Below are 17,264 nucleotides of genomic sequence, written 5' to 3'. Positions count from 1 at the left end.
CTACTTTTTTTCTTACAAATCTCTGAACCTTTTTATTCATCAAATCGCTTTTTCACATCAATAGCTTCTTCTTACAGAGTGTCTCACAGCACTTGCAAACATTAATTTCATGACAATTTTGAGAGGCACAGCCCCCTTTTCTGTCAAATTTAGAAAATGAAAGAGCAAGTAATATATCTGAAATCAGTCACTAAGCTGCCACCAAAATGCATAGGAGAAATCTCTTCTACTCAGACTTTTGCTTCTGGACTCTGATCACTGTCAGGCTGAAGTCACTGTTAAAATACTTCCAGGGATAACCAATCATAACAAATAAGCAAAGATGAGAATTTTACTCATTTTACTGAGAGAGTTTTAAGACTTGCAAATTGTTTCTAAGGGGCATCAGAAGACCATATTCTTCACAGAGGACTAAAGCTACTTTTTGCAGTTATGATTCACCAAAGAAAAAGGATGTTTGTAAGTGCTTGCCACAGAGATCTCTGCAGAAGCAAAAGGCTTTCATTCTTACAAACCAGGGCATTAAGTAAAAAAAATTACAGAAAACCGGCATTGACCAAAGGATGGACAGACATCACACTCTTCTGGTATAATGTATCTTGGAAACATGCTTGATAAAACAATTAAGTTCCTTCTAGGTAAGCAGGATTTAGCTGGCTACAAATCAAGGCTCAATTATAATGTCTGTTACAATACAATTCTTATTAATGATGATTCTAATTGCAGTGTTCACTATCCTCTTCCAAACCCAGATAGACAGCTTCCCGGAGACCAAGAATTTTGATTAAGTGCCTTACTTAGTTCAATTTTCCTCTCAGCTACACATGCAGAGCTCCCACTGAGGTGGTACAGATGTTCCTGAAAGCAGGACCAGAGAAATACCCTCCTCCTCTACTCACCTGGCACAAACTGCTCTCACACAAAGCTAATGTACATCCAGTCATGCTCACACACAAATATATGACAGTCTGCAAAGTTACTCTGAATTTACGTTAGTCTTTTTGAGAGCATGTCAGTATAGACAAATCTCTGGCTATTACTACATACACTTAAGACTGGGCTGATTTTGATTCAAGTAAAATAGGCAGATCTGTTCTCTTTTTGGCAATGGTTATTTCAAGGGAATTGCATTATATTTCTATGTGTTAAATGGAAAAGAGTTTTTTTAATCATGATAAATCAAGCATATTCTATAAATTACTGTTCATCTGCATCTTGTTATATAAAGAGCTTTCAACTTCACAGACACAACCATAACTCTCAACACAACACTACGGCCAAAGCTGAAGAAACAATATGAAGTAATTCTGGCAAGATATGGGAAAAGAAGATGATATGAATTTGTCCTCAGACCACTAGGAAAAGAACAATTAATAATTTGTTCTGCTTTAAATAAAAGCCTGCTTCCTAAAACAGAATGAATTTGTACATCTCAGCTGAAATAAATGGCTTAGTATTAATTTATTTCAATAAGGAATTTCATTTTAAGCATTAAAAAAAATAATTAAAAATCAACTTCTCAGTATTGAAATATTGAAGTCAAGAGGGAAGTGCTGAGCTTTCCTCCCTGGGATCCAATGACAGGACATGTGGGAATGGTTCAAAGCCGCTCCAGGGGAGGTATAGACTGGAAATTAGGAAGCCTTTCTTCACTGAGAGAGTGATCAAACACTGGAACAGGCTTCCTGGAGAGGTGGTCAATCCCCCAGTGCCCGGAAGTGTATAAGAGGCATTTGGACAATGCCCTGAACAACATGCTTTAACTTTTGGTCAGCCTGATATTGTCAGGAAGTTGGAAGAGATGATCATTTTAGGTCCCTTCCATATGAAATATTCTATTCTATTGAAAATGTATTTGATGCAATATTTGGGGGCATTGTCCTAGCCTAAAAGTCTATGAAAAATCTTCTCTGAGAGAAGTCCAGTTTAATAAATAATTAATGATTTATTGTGCCTTTATATTCTCACTCAAATAGGTCTGTTCCAGCAGATAACAAGTATCAGCAGTTCCTTAAAAAGGGTAATTGTATTATTATCAAAGTTTTACAGGTGACTGAGGAGAAAGATGAAGAGGTTAAGAATTCAGCTCTGCCACAAGCTACGTGGGCCCACACAAGAGAATATCTACTCTGAATAACTCAGAAAAAAACCTGCCTTCCCACTATCATGAGTAGATTTGGATTCAGTACACACAAAGCTTGTGTGAGGGCACACCATCATCCAGCAGGAGGGTCAGGAATGGGATTCAGCCTCTTGGAGTGCAGGTTTTACCTGACAGTCTCCAGACAGAGCATTCCCAACCTCAGTAAAGGTTTTGTTTAAAGGGCATTTCTAACAGAAAGTCACATTTTGCATCACCTTCATAAATATTTGAAATTTCTGCACTGATAATTTCTGTTGCCAGAGTCAATAAATTTACATCACAGGAAACAAAACTGCAGAAAATGCCTCAATTCCGTTTATGCACTGCTCCATTGCCATTACATTAGGCATGAAGAAGGAGGCAGTTCATATCTCAAATTCCCTGCAATCTCTCTACATGAGGCAGACAAAGTACAACTATCATTTTGCAGATGGAAAACAGAAGGAGTAAGCAGATTGCCAAAGGCTTCCAGAAGCTTGCTCAATGAAATCTCTGACAAAAAACAAGACATAAAGCAGCGCTGCTGCAAATGTATTTGGACTGCCTTATCTATTAATCCCATTACTGAAATATTGTGTCAGGCAACTTTTGAGACTCAACATACATGCGGATGCTAAGAAGAAATTTGTTATATTTCTTAACAAAGATAAGCCTACAGGAATCTGACCATGTTTTTTCATCATATCCTAAGACTGAAACTCGGTTTCATGTTATATCACAATCCTCCTATCTAATCTTCTGCAATGATCTGGAACATCTATTTGTGTACTTAACTCAGGCCCTGCAAAGTTGAAAAATTAGCAGGTGATTTACAGGACCAAAGTCAGGCACTAAGGCGTCTTATCAAAGGGCAATTGGGTACTTCTGAAGGGTAATCCAAAAATCCTGCTCTAATTGTAAAGCAGCTGAGAATTACTCCTTAGGGGAAAAAAAATAAAAGAATTAAAAATAATTTGCTTAAACTAAGAGGTCCCCTCTAAACTGCTCCCTAGTGAGGTTGCACCTTAACTCCTGCTGCCACTGGAACTTAGGTCTGTCCTGCAAGGCATCACCAATGCCTTTGGGAATCAGACCACAAAGTCTGCTCCTGAGATTATGCATCCAGTTTAACAAGGAGAGAAAGAGGAAAAGCTGCCACATGTAACAGCCTAATGGCTGGAGCTCTGACAGCAGAAGTGTAAAACTCAATCACGGTTCTCCTCCATCTTGAGGAGATTCCAGTTCTCACCTCCCACTCCTCCAGAACATGTAGGGTCATCAGACTAGAAACTACCCTGCTGAATTCCTACCTTGGTGATGATTCATAAGATCCTGGATGATGAGCAGACAACTCTGAAGTTCTGCCAACCATCTAGGGTCCTGGCCTTTGGTCCTCTCTGGGCTTTTCCTGCATGGACTGCCAGGATTGCAGACTTCCTAAAAAATGGAAGTAACCCACGGGCCTTTTTCTCCTGTAGCACCAGCAGTCCCCTCATGTCCATGCTCTCTGACATCACTCCCTATCACAGGGTAAATGCACATCTATGAGAGGAATGGAAGATGGGAAAATAAGACAAAACAGAGCCCACAGCCCACTCCTCACTGGAGATTCATAACTTGCTCTGGCAGAAGAAAGCTCATTCTGGCCTCTCCTCTCCTTCAAGACAGGAATAATTAGTGGACAGGCAATGTTATTTCTATGCAAACACAGAAAACAAGCCTTTCTGGGAATCACGGAACCAACCACCTTTGTGCCAAGGAGCTGTGCCACCACAGTGTGTGTGTGTTGGTGTAAGAGCAGAATAGCCACTGCAAGAAGTTGCATGGCCTGCCCAGCTGTCAAGGCTGGGCACCACCACATGGGAAAATCAGTGGATTAAAAAGTACGGAATTAAGTCCTGAAGACAGACACTGGACTACATCTCCTTCCATATTCCTGCATGAGTGCCTGCATCAATTACTCCCCCTCTTGCCTGCTCCTCTCCTTGCCCATGGGTCTTGCATTCGTCACTGCTGAATGTCCTAAGCTAAACTGGAGAGAGTGGGAAATTTCAGCTTTCTTCTCCCCAGAACATAACAGTTGCAGTTAAGGACACGGCAAAAAGAGCTATGAGCCTCTTCTGCTGGAAAAGCCAAGGGAAGGTAGGTTTGGCACATCTGAAACAACTGTTCAGTTATTACACAAGTGAGCTCCCACAGGCTGTGTTTTTGACTGAAGGGGGCCATCTCTTCTGCGCTTGATGCTGGATTCAGAGCTGTGCTCTGAGCACCCCAGTGAGGTCAGGCTTTTATGGGGATCCAAATGATCCCTAGATCTTGATGGAGTCCAGTCAGTGCATGGTTCCTTTACTTCCAAGAACACAACACCTCCTTACAGGTATCTGTGCCGAGCTCCAGAGTGACTGGCTGAACAGGGAGACAACTTGAGAGCTGTGCATGTTCCCAATATTATGCAGCTCTGAAAAGCAGGATTTCTGGATCATTTCCTTGCTCTTAGGTGTCATAGTTTTTCCTAACTCCCATTTTAAGTGTCAAGACAGATGTTCTCGATATCTCTGCAGACTTCCCTGTAACTTAGGTACTCAGTTCCTAAAGCAGGACTCACAGGAGTGTGGTGAGGTTAAGCATTAAGTACAGTGAAGCCTAACAAGATCACACAAATAAGACAGAGGTCATTCCAAGATAAATACCAGGCATACCCAGAATCTCATCAGTACGAAAAGAAGCTATATTGTATTCTGATCAAATAGCTTTAAATTAAAATTTGACATTCATATGCCATCTTACCCACATACTTCACAGATCACTGGAAGAAAACACGTTATCCACTAACCATGGGTTCTCTTCAAAAACATCACCACCAAAGACTGCTCTGACACTGCACCAGCTGTGGAACTGAGAGGATGAGCTTTTCCTGGTATCTGTTCTAATCTGGGAGTTAAGAGAGGTTGCACAGCACCAACAGTAACACATATGAAGGAAGCACCGTTTACACTGGAGATTGATTTAATGAGTTTTTATAAAGTCTTTTATGTCAAAGCAGCTTATGACAGCCTCATCTAGGACGGTATCTAATATCAATAAGAGTACACAGTCTCTTTTCACATTTACCATTCACACTTTCCCTGAAGTTATCTGGAAAAACTGTGCTTTGTGGGAGCCACCAGGCTCAAATTTTTTTTGCCTATTTCAGTTCTGACATTTAAATTCATCTTGAACTAACTAGGGGTGGGAGGTGACAATTTTGTTTCATAAAACCTTTTGAAGTTTGGACAGGAACAGAAACATATCTTCCAGCATCTTCAGAAAAATAATTTCAAAACATCTATTTTCAGATCTAAGTTACAGAGAAATGTCTGTAAGAGCTGAGACTGGCATGGGAGACCCATGTGTTTAACTTCTTCTAATTCAAACTAGAAATCCTCATCAGATTAAAATACTCTAAATATATAAATGTACAGGAGCTTATACCCAGAAAATCTACACGCCATGCCAGTGCATTAACTCTCATGTAACCTCCTGAATGGTGATATTATTAAATTATATAAAAAAGCTTACTGAAAATACAAATCAGTTTACTTCATTAGTTATATTTACTGGAAAATGTTCCCATCTTGCTCCAGCTGTAAGCTACAGAAGCAAGTACAAAAGTGCAGGAAAGCAACAATTGCCAGTGAGAACTTTCTTGTCATCCTGAACACTAGAGGAAAACACGACCTCACAGATCTAGGCCCAGATCAGGAGCTGTCAATCCCCCCATCACCTACATGTTGACTTCTTAAGGAAAAGACCATGTGGAATGGAAGCTCTTGATGTGAACTTCCCAGCTGGGGGCTCGGACTGCAGAGACTTTCATATCCCTTCGACAACTTATATAACTACATACAAAGCATAACCTTATAAACTGATTTAAAGGACAATTTCCCTCTGAGCAAAGGTGCAGCATAAACAGCTCCATTAACCAGCTCACCACTTAAGATTCATACAAGTCCATAAAGCAAGTGTTAAATAGACCTTGTATTGATCTCTTCAATCTGGAATGAATTTTACTGCCAATGCACAGACACATGCTTTTAAGATATATACAATCTTTAATTGTCTGTATCAAGATCAGAGGCTGGAAAAATATGAACCCAGCATTTTGACTGTTTCATGCTCGATTTCATTAGCTAGTAAAATGGCCTAATGAATCAGGTCTGCAGCTTCATCTGCAAACCTCTCACCATCGAATGCTATCCATGGCAAATCTACCAGCAGGCACATCTAGGTACTGTAGCCTGAACACCTCACCTAGAAGTGAAATACTCAGGAAATCCATCTGAACACTATCCAACGGATTACGAGTGACAGAACAAAGCAAAAAATACATCAAACATCTGAAATGGGAAAATCACTCTTGAATGCAAGGCAATTGGTATCACAAGAATATTCAGAACATGCCTTACCTGTGTAGTGCACCACACACGTCTGACCCTTCTTTGGAAATGTCCGTCCTGTTGAAATTATAAAAGGTTATTCTTTTATCTTTTCTGATTGACCTGGCTAGGCAGGTTTATCTTTCAAGAGGAAAATGCTGGACTGAGATTTGGTATTAGCCACTTGGTTACTTCAGGATATCTGACGGCTGTAAATAGAAGTGGATCCTCATACAACTTGGAGCACAAGTCTGATGAGGAGCAGCTGAGGGAATTGGGGGTGTTTAGCCTGGAGAAAAGGAGGCTCAGGGAAGACCTTATTGCCAAAGAGATGGTAGGGAGTTGGAATTAGCCTCTTCTCCCAGGTAACAAGTGACAGGATGAGGGAAAATGATCTCAAGTTGCACCAGGGGAGGTTTAGATTGGATATTGGGAAACATGTCTTCACAGAAAGGGTTGTAAAGCATTGGAACTGACTGCCCAGGGATGTGGTGGAGTCACCATTCCTAGGAGTTTGAAAAACATGTGGACGTGGCACTTGAGAACATGGTTTAATGTTGAATGTGGTGGTGGTGCTGGGTTGACAACTGGACATGATGATCTTAAAGGTCTTTTCTAACCTTAACAATTCCATGATTCTATGACTATGTGTTATCAAATCACTAATATGCAAGACAGGAATGGGATGCTTTAGGTTAGAAGGTCCCAGTTTGGCTTCTGTTTAGCTCTTCAACCAAATACTATTTTCCTTACATAATTTTCCCTACATATCTGCATTTTATATACATTTGCATTCTGTAAGTGCAAAAGGACAGTCAAAACTTCATGGATTATAACATTAAAATTCTCAGAATGTTTTTGCTATGGTTTTTTAAATAAAGTCTTAGTCTATGATTGTGAAAAAATACATTTGTATTCACATCTCTAATGTCTTTCACTCATGACAGCTCTATAAGGGCATCTTTAATTAGCAGGAATGGGTTTTACACAAATTTTCATATACAAAGGCAGTTTAATTTTGTAGCATCGGGCAACAGTAAAGCAGTAATACACTGAATTCTTGTAAGAGCCTGGTAGCTCCTCCTAAAATGTTCATACTGAAAGGAAAAAAGGCTTAAATTATTTGCTTGACACTGGAAAATGAAATTACCATTCCCATTTTACCTGTTATAGGTACTGCCAAAGGCAATAAAGCTAAGGAATGATTTTCCAGGCTCAATTAGTGCCAATGGTGTATTAAAGCCGCTAATCTTGATTTCTCAAGGTTGGCCAGGGGAATGCCCAGGTTCATAAAGCATCAGCGAGACCAATTATTAAGGAACATCCTTGACAGAAAGATAAAAACTGGGGATTTACGTAGGTTGCCCAGAGAAGTTGTGGATGCCCCATACCTGGAAGTGTTCAAGGCCAGGTTGGACGGGGCTTGGAGCAACCTGGTCTAGTGGAAGGTGTCCCTGTTCATGGCAGGGTGTTGGAACTGGATAATCCTTTAGCTGAAACTGAAGCTCATATCTTAGTCAGCTTTCTGGGCTCTTTAGTCAGAATTAACACGATAACAAGTTATGCATTACAGGGCACTTCACAGGGTATAAACCAACAAGTAACACACAAGCTACAGCCTCAGGGCTTACATGCCAAAAGCACACAAGCAGTAAATGGTAGGAAGGTAGGCTAATGCAAGGAAAAAACATTTACAGCATTAAATTGAGAAGATGGTGTTTCCAAGCACCACATGAACAGCCTCCTTCATCAGCTCTGCTGGCAGGAATATCTCTAGCTATGAGTTGCACAAAATGCAGTGAAATAGGTGTCCAGTTAGGGTACCATGGCATGCTACAGTGGGATTCATCTCTTTTAAATTCAGCCATCGACAACACAGGCAACTATCATATGCCAGTCTCCTGGGCTTCCTCCATTGACAGCAGAGAATTAGCAGTGCTTTGAGAGAAAGCCAGCCTATCCAGAGAGAGCCAAGACGAATCATTCTCTGGAGCTGACCACAGAGAAAACCAAGAAGGCTGCTTTAGACTAGCCAGCTAACCTGAGAAAAGTTAGGTGAGATGAATCCTACCCTTCGTAAAACAGGTATTATTCAAATGATGCATTATTATACAGAGATCTGAGAAAAGCACTATCAGACCTTATGGGCACATACTCTGTTGTGTGAGTATACCACCAGCAAAGCCAACGAAGCTACATAATTTCACATCAAAGCTGAATTAAAAGCAGAGATTTGCAAGACCACTGACTTGCTGTGGTTTAAGACAGTGCTTAAAGTCAGATGATTTTGATTAAGACTTGCAACCAAGAGAACTAATCCATATAACCTTATTTGGAATAGCATATTGCTTACAAAGACAGCCTTGATCTATTTAATAGCTAGAAAGTACCACTGTGAGATTAAGTTCCACCCTCCTTCCTACTCTCAACCCAGCACCATTACTTATATCCACATAACCATTCAGCTTTTACATCTGTGCAACCAAGAGAAGAATTCAATCCCTAGAGCTAAACAGCATAGAGGGAGAAGCAAATTTAAAAGCATACATAAAGAAAGGATCAATATTGGGGCAAGAAACTTAAGGTGTGATCAACTTCAATGCAGTATTCATTGTATATCACCCAAGGGTGAACTTGGCCTATTATATAGACACATATGTATGTTAGAAATTATATCCTTAAAAACAAACAAACAAACAACAACAACAAAAAAACAAACCCTTATGAAATTATATTATAATCCCACAGACGAGCAGAATACCACGAATTGGCTCTGGAAAGGTGAGTTTGTGCCAAGGAGAGGTGAGTGACTGCCACCCGGGCTGGACCTCAGCCCTCGCCAGCATCCCACGCTGGACCGGGAGGCGGCGGTGCCACGCTGGGGGGATGCTGGCACTGGCGGACGGTGGTCTCGGCGAGGCCAGGCTCGCCACCGGGGAAAGTTTGGGCTCCCCGGCGGCGCTGACCCCGCGCTCGGGCTGTGCAGCTGTCGGCGGATGCCACAGGAACCCCGGCCGCCTCGCCGCCCCCGCCGCGCCACTCCCGCACCGGGGGTTCGTGCCCGCGGGGTTGCGGGGCTGCGGGGGTGGCCGTGCCTCCCCTCCCTTCCCCTCCCCTCCTGCACCGCTGTCCCCTCGCTCCGCGGCTCCCCGCTCCCGGAGCCCCCCGTGCCCCGCCGGCCCCGCGCCGCAGGGCTGCTCCCGCACGGCCCCGTACCGTCTCCCGGAGAGATGGTCTCGATCTCCACCCCCATGGCGGCACCGGCTCCGTTCGGCTCCGCTCCGCTCAGCTCAGCTCAGCTCAGCTCAGCTTAGCTTAGCTCAGCCCGGCTCGGCTCGGCTCGGCCCCGCTCCCCGGCGCGGCCGGACCCCCAGTGCGGGCAGTGCCCCTGGGCGGCCGCGGGCAGGGGCCGCCCCAGCTGCCCGTCAGCGCCCGCAGCCAATGCGGGGCAGGGGCGGGGAGGGGCGGGGAAGGGAGAGGAGGGGGCCGCCCGCCCCCGTTTCGGGCACACGGGGATCAGGGGAACGAGGAGCGCCCTGCGGCGGGTGTTCCGCCCGTCCGCATCGCCCCGCACCCCGCGGCTGTGCGGGGGATGCTGCTGCCATCCCCCGGCCAGGGCTCGCTTTAGTGGGGGCTCCCCTGGGGGTTTCGGCGCCGTTCCCCCCCTCCATCTTACCGTGCCTGTGCGGGGTCCGAGCGGCAAGAAGGCTCAGAGGGTAGCGGTGCGGTACCGCTGCACAGCGCAGGCAAGGGGGCAGGCAGGGGAACAGAGCACCGCGCTCCCAAACCATCCGGACACCAGAACGTGTCTGGGTGCGAGTGGAGGGTCGGCGTTTCTAGTTACAAAAAGCCATGAAGGAAAGCATCCGTACTCGCACATCACGCTGAAGTGAATGTCACCCCGATTCTGCTGGTGAGCAGCAGCACCAGGGCAGTGGTACCCATCGGTGGTGACCCCACACAGCAGCAGCAGTGGCAGGTCTCTAACGGGCTGGCAGCGACCTTGAGTTTCAATGCAAAACAATTTATAGCTTCTTGTTCGTATCCACGTTTTAAATAGGAAAATCCATGTATTGATTGCTCAGGTGTTCCTGTGATGCGAGATTACATATTCAATTTTGCTGCAACTACTTCTGATGAGTGCACTTGAAATAGATGAAAAATACTATTTCCTCATAAACTTATTGTGTACTCAAATATCAAGAGTTTTCACTGCCTCTGAAGGAATAGTTCTATTTACAGTTCTGTGTGTTCTGGGTTAAAAATAAAAATGGAACTTTAACATCATCAGTTGTCCAACTGAAAGAGCTGTCTGTATCCATCTAATTCTAACCTACAGTTCTTTGGCATTGCTTTTCCACGATTTTTATCTGTTGCAAACTGGGTTCCATTCCGGCAAAAAGATTTTCTTCTATATGGGCAGCTGTCAGGATGAATGAACTGGGGAATTACTGTGTTGGTTTGTAATTGTGATCTACACTCTGAGCTACACTGACCATCTCCATGCAGCTTTTCACACTACTCTGATCAGTCTGTTCAACTACATGCTCTATTGTATGTACCTTTTATTGTGGGTCAGACGCTCCAAAATTTCGGGGGCTGGTTAGCAGAAACTCCCCAAAAGTGGGCAAGTGAGGAAAATCATGGGCTCACACAAGTCCAGAAGCAGTAATGAGGACTGGGCAGGGATTCCTTTTGCCTGCCTCCCACCCCAGTGAATTCTACCTCTGTATGTAGCACGTATAGAATAAGCAGGCACCTACTGCAGTTCATCAGAACTGGTCTGTAAAGTGCAAATTCTGAAGAGGGATTATTTTCAGTGCCAATCTCAGAGTGTTGTTTGTTTTCCAATGAGTAGGAAGATACTAAAAACACATTTGAGAAACAGGCAAATGCCAGGTAGGAGATAAGTGGCACAGAGGTATTAAGAATGCATGAACATTACTAGTTCCAGATGTGCCTCTGAGTCATTACAGAGCAACAGGGATGGCATAGGAAATGCTGAGCACATATGAAGGGAAATTCTAGGTACATGGTGTCCTATTAGGGCCCTTGACTTTACAAGAAACAGCTGCTTTCATCCAGGCTCCAGGTAGATGTCTGTGTCCCCTCAGACAATCAGAACCTCGGAAGACATAAGTCTGATGGATAAAAGCAATTTATACTTTGCTGGGCTCCTTTAAGTTTTTATAAGAATGTCTTTCCTTTGATCAGGGCCACACATCTCTCCATGATGGGAGAATAATAGACATTCCCAAGTGGTGTCATGTGGAAGGGGGAGATTGGACTCAGTCACATAACAGATATAGTTCAGGTGGGATCACAGAATATCTGCTCTGAGTGTCATCTCAAGCAACAGGCCTTAAACACAGACTCCAGCATCCTCAGGCAGACTAATGACCCTAATAAAAAAGCAAGCCCCACCAACAGCAAAATTCACAAGCCAAAGGATGGGATTAGAAGGGACCAAGCACTGACCTAGGTCTAACATGCTGTATCTATAAGCATCCTATCCCCTGGCCTGTTGCCCCATGCTGGGTCTCTAAATGCAAACAGAGCTTCTCTTGGGCATGAGCTAATTAGAAACCCTACGCTCATATTCCCAAGCACATGCAAAGAAAGGTGAGACCAAGCTCCAAAACACAAAAAAGGATCCATAGAGGATACCTCAAAGTTGTTGGTTAAATATTTTTTTAAATTTTTGACAGCACAGATATTGAACAACAAGTAATGTTTCTATTTTTCATCTTATGGTACTCACTGTAGGCATTAAGGCACCCAAGGGTATGTTAACAACTCCACAGCACATGAAGAACTTGGAAGAGTGGACTGTAACAAGGAATGTCCATATCTTCAGGAAAGCTTCTGAAGTATAAGAAAAAGTGGTTTAGGACTGGCAGAGAATTGGAGGGGAAACAGAAGGGACAAAGGGACTAAGAGGGAAAGTTCATGACCAAGGAAATGGCTAAAACCAGATTATCAAAGCAGACCAGATTAGTGTTTTAAGAACGCTCTTTGAAAGCCATTGCATGACATCCACCTCACCCCCTTTGCGATTCAGCATGTCTGTATTAAGGATAAGTACACTAGTTTCAGCTTCCAAGACTCTGGAGAGCTCACTTTCCTGAACAGCCCTTTACCACAAGACCTTCCCACAGCATGTTTTTCTATCCTGGCAACAGGAAGAGCAGTCTGGAAAAGCAGGGGGTTCTCTCGACCCTCCTTCTCAAATGTTTTGATGGAACCACATGACTCCAACATCTGAGATTCTTCAGTGGTAACAAAGAGGACCGCAGTCATTATGAGGTTTTTTCAAAAACCCATACCCACAAAGTTTAGCAGCTGAACATCTCATTTTCTTCAGTTAACCCCCCTACAGCCTGCACTGTTTGCAAACTATTTATGCATTTCCACTTTTAGGAAGGCAAACAGTTTTCAAATTTTTAGAGTGTTTTAATTTAGTTCATAGTTCCTATATTGTGAAATCCTTTTCTTCATTGTTTTTAAAATCTACAAAGGATCTACAAATCATGTGTAATAGATTCCATATGCCCATGAAGAACACCTCTGGAAGGCAAAGCACTAAATTGCCCAGAAACGGAAAGCAAAATTCTGGAAATGTGTAAATTCATGGAAGCCACAAAAACCCCCTGAGAGGACACATTTCCCTCACCAGCATCCATGGAGAAAGACTGAGCATTACTTTGAAACCCAACAAGTGTTCTACGAACAGTGAAAACAAATTAAAAATGTGTTACCAATACTGACCTTTCCACTCACTGAACCAACATGCACAACCAAGTGATTTTAATCTCAAAGTGTTCAGGTCATGCAAAACCAGCACCACAGTGGAAAAAAACTGATCAAAATAAACCCCAACCTGCAGAGCTCAGCAAGTCGTGTCACTGCGAATGTTCCTGTGCATCACCAGCCTTGACAAAAGAGTCAGGCCAGAATCAGGAATTTCTCTGAAAGCATGTGCCTAAGGCAATTCTGACAGCACACCCACAGTGTCAGCCATTTGATGAGCAGATCAAACCCAAAAATCTCAATGTACCAGTTATAGGAGGGCTGTCTCGCTTCTCACTACTGCTGGTTACCACAGGCCTGCAGCACAGTCACCTCCTACCAACTGGTACTTTTCCAAAAGCCCCGAAACAGAGTAAATCATCCTCCAGAAGCAATTATTCTGAATCCTTATCGTCCTCCTGGAAATCCTTATCCACATCTGTATCCACACTTTCCTCTTGCAGCTGTAGCTGTGAGTGCAAAACTGCAGCTGGGATTTTTCAGTAGCATTAAAACTGCCTTGAAAGCCAACACTTCTCTCTCACCGGCTTCTTCCCAACTCAGATATTCACATATTCTCTCTCATAGCACCTTTATGTGAGTCATTATGAAAGTCTTGGACCTGATCTCCAAAGCCTTTTAGAGGACTAGGTGAGGTCACCTCAGGTGTGCATAGGAAAGAGCTCCAGCTCATCAGGATATACACCACCAGCTACCAGAGTTGAGAAACTGGTTGCTTAATGTTCCAGAATGGAGGTAAAAATTCCACAACACCAGGACATTAGTAATGGAGCTTACTTCCAGAAGAGATTAATACAATTTATCACTTCCAGAAACACATGGGTTTAGACAGACTCATGGTCTCACAGGCTTGTCTCCCCAGTCTAAGGAAAGGTACTGACATACTGGAAAAATCCCAAACATTCCAGTGCAGTTAGTGGCAGGAGAATGTGGAGAGGGGGAGGGAGCTGGGTTTGTTCAGCCTGCAGAAGGCAAAGAGAAGAAGGATCTCAGCTGCTGTCTACAACTACCTAACAGGTAGTGGAGAGGATGGTACCATACTCTTCTTAGAGATGCCCAACCAAAGGACCAAAAAGCAATGGACACAAGCTACAGCAAGGGAGATTCTGGCTAAATATAAGTTGGAAAAAAAGTCTTCAAAGCATGAGTGATCAAAAAAAGCCTTAAGGAACCTGATCAAACTTTGATATCAGCCCTGTTCCAAGGAAGCAGTTGGACCATATGGCCTCCAAAGATCCCTTCCCCTGAACTGATTTATGAGTCTGTAATATTTTTCCTGCAAGATGAACAAGAGAAGGAAATGAAGAAGTGGTACCGCGGTTAACCACAGTTCTGAAATTGACTGCATGACCCTAAATCACTTTGGGTCTGTTTGCAATGCATAATGCTCCAAAGTGCCTAATACAAAACTAGCTAGCATCTCAGATGCAATATAAATATGGAATTGCAGCATCCATCCAGACTAATTAGCACACATGTAGATTGCTGCAGTGATATTGCTTCACTGCTGACTGTTTTGAAGGCAGCTTGCTGAACTGAAGATATGCTCTGAATCGCTCTCAGTATCTAATTTATATAACAAGAATGATCACTCTGCCTTGTCTGTTTAGATTCCAGCTTTTCAGAGGGAAAGGTCATCCTTTATTATAAATAAATATAACACCTTGGGACCCAGAGGCTAAACTCATGTAGTGTTGTCTCACAAATAAAATTTCCAACTATAACAATATCTTAAATGGACAGTCCAAGAGGATTAAACTTTCTCTTCCATCCAATCCTTCATAGCAAAAAATGGATTAAAAAATGTAAGTAAGTCTCTCTTTCAAACTGAATGGAACACTACTGGAATCACATATATAAACAGTAAACTAATTATTCCAGCTCTGTCATTTCCTTGCCGTGGAAGTTACAGAAGGAAGTCAGTGACTTTGAGAAACTTTGTATTTACAGGGCAACACATTTTCCGCTTTCTTCAGTAAAACTCTTTTCTCTATAGTTTTGGAATTTATTCTGCTGCGTGAAGAAATGTCACTGCAAGACATATTGGAAGCAGTTCAAACAACAGGAGAAAACCAAACAAACCACAAATATTAGCTACAAGCTCCTGATTAGTCTTTCGATGATTTTGGAAAATGTAACTGTGGAAATGAAATTAACTGGCATTCTCAATCCTCCAGATAAATGAATCAAGGGAGCTGGCTAATGGACTCAGAAAATTAAGGCTGTATTTGTTTTCCTTCGTTCTGCATGTGCAATTATAGCACTGCTTAATGAGTTTCTAGAACCTGCTAATCAAAATGATCTGAAGTTCTAACTAAAAGATCAGCAGAGAGAGAGGCAGGATATACCAGCACAGCTACAAGTAGGACAACACAGAAAGATTGTAAAAAGTTGGGGGGGGTTTTGCACGATACTCTGGGGACAGCTTTAATTCCAGGTAAGTGTCAAGAGATCAGCAACAGCCACTAAAAATCTCAGGCTTTTTACATTCATCTGTAGGAGAAACACAGACACTAATCTTTCTGGTATTCAGCTCCTCATCAGGGTTGACCCAGCATCTGGCCTTTAGCTCTCTTAGAGGAAGGCAAGGCTGTGTCAGCCATTCCAGGTTTTGCACCTATGGAATCAAGGTGGCTGAATCCCAAAGAACAGGTATTTAGGCTTAAACTGACCTTCAAGTAGAAAAATTTCAAATCCTTTCTACAAGAGAAGCAGGAAAAAGTATTTTTATTTTCCTTTAAATTAAGGCCTTATCTAAGATAAAAAAGAAGGCCAAAACAGAACCACTGCAGCCTCTCAGTAAAAATGTAGACCCCCACAGAACCTTCAGTACAATTCTACCTAACACTTCAACTAGCTTAGAGGCTATGGATTAAAAATGTCATCCACTACAGCTCATTTTTAGCTTATATGGACAGTTACAGATGAACTATTTAAACAAGCAGGTGGATAGAAGCACAATGTTACCACTGTTTCATTTTAATTAGCAGGTTTGTGTTAGAACACATTCACCAATATTTTTGTAGGGGGATCCTACTAAGTCTAACTAGTGAGAACACTTCTAGGGAAGACCAAGTCAAAGGTGTTTTATTACAAGATTTTCCAAATACAGCTGGGAATCAGCTTTCTTCAGACACTTCTGAAATTGTCCCAAGTGGAACAGCTCTACCAGTGACAGCAACAGCAAACTATTCAACTACCGTGGCCATTGGAAGCGTTATCATCAAACACAACCCGTACCTCAAGCGAAATAAGACAGAGACCCCACAATGTTTCTCAATCAATATTCTCAACCACAATTTAACTGCTTGAATAGATACTAGAACCCACATGATTCAGAAGCAACCAATTTTTATATAATTTATAAAATTTGCTTTCTAGTGCATTTTCCAAAGCAGGTATTGCTGAGAGTTTGACTGTGTCTACACTGTCAACCCTGTTTGAATACAGGGTCATGTCCGGCTGATGCTGTCCTGAGTTCCTTTACAATAATAAATTATTTTCCCAGAGTTGACAGAGTTTGATGACCCTTGCAATTTATCAAGCTGGGATAAATATATGTCTCCTAAAAATATTACTATCCTTTGTTCCTCTTCAAGTCTCAACGGGCTTTCAATTGAGAGTGATCTAACTGAGCACATACACTGTGTCAAAGAGCATTTAGCCATGCAAGAAGTTCCTAATTTATCTGATGTCCTTGGTGGAGATCATAAAAATATCACTTTAAAAGTACAAATTTACATCATCATGTAAAAAAGAAGGTACTAATAAGAGATGTCTTCAAAAACAAATACATTTAATGCCTATGAAAGAGAAAGACTGTCGTAATTTGGAAGCTGAATGTTGACTTACAGATGGAAAGACCCATTAGATCATTCATTCCCTCCCTTTGCCAAGACAGGAATATTTCTTAAAGA

At 42.6% G+C, this 17,264-nt stretch overlaps 1 protein-coding gene across 2 annotated transcripts in view; it reads right to left on the bottom strand.

The window, feature by feature from the left end:
* The window catches only part of FKBP1B (FKBP prolyl isomerase 1B), a 45,539-nt gene extending 35,585 nt beyond the window's left edge, over window positions 1–9,954 (bottom strand). The window contains exons 1-2 of one of the 2 annotated variants that reach the window (XM_064650657.1): window positions 9,754–9,952; window positions 6,568–6,615 (exon numbers count right to left, since the gene is read on the bottom strand). In XM_064650657.1, coding sequence (XP_064506727.1) covers window positions 6,568–6,615; window positions 9,754–9,790 — 85 coding nt within the window. In that variant the 5' untranslated portion in view covers window positions 9,791–9,952. Of the gene's footprint in view, window positions 1–6,567; window positions 6,616–9,753 lie in introns of both variants that reach the window. The other variant, XM_064650658.1, reaches the window with a different exon arrangement.
* Window positions 9,955–17,264: the final 7,310 nt, after the last annotated feature.

This window comes from Pseudopipra pipra, chromosome 3 (genome assembly GCF_036250125.1).
Source record: "Pseudopipra pipra isolate bDixPip1 chromosome 3, bDixPip1.hap1, whole genome shotgun sequence".
In the NCBI taxonomy this organism is placed as follows: domain Eukaryota; kingdom Metazoa; phylum Chordata; class Aves; order Passeriformes; family Pipridae; genus Pseudopipra; species Pseudopipra pipra.
The sequence above is the reverse complement of the archived record's forward strand: the minus strand, read 5'-3'. Positions and strand labels throughout refer to the sequence as shown.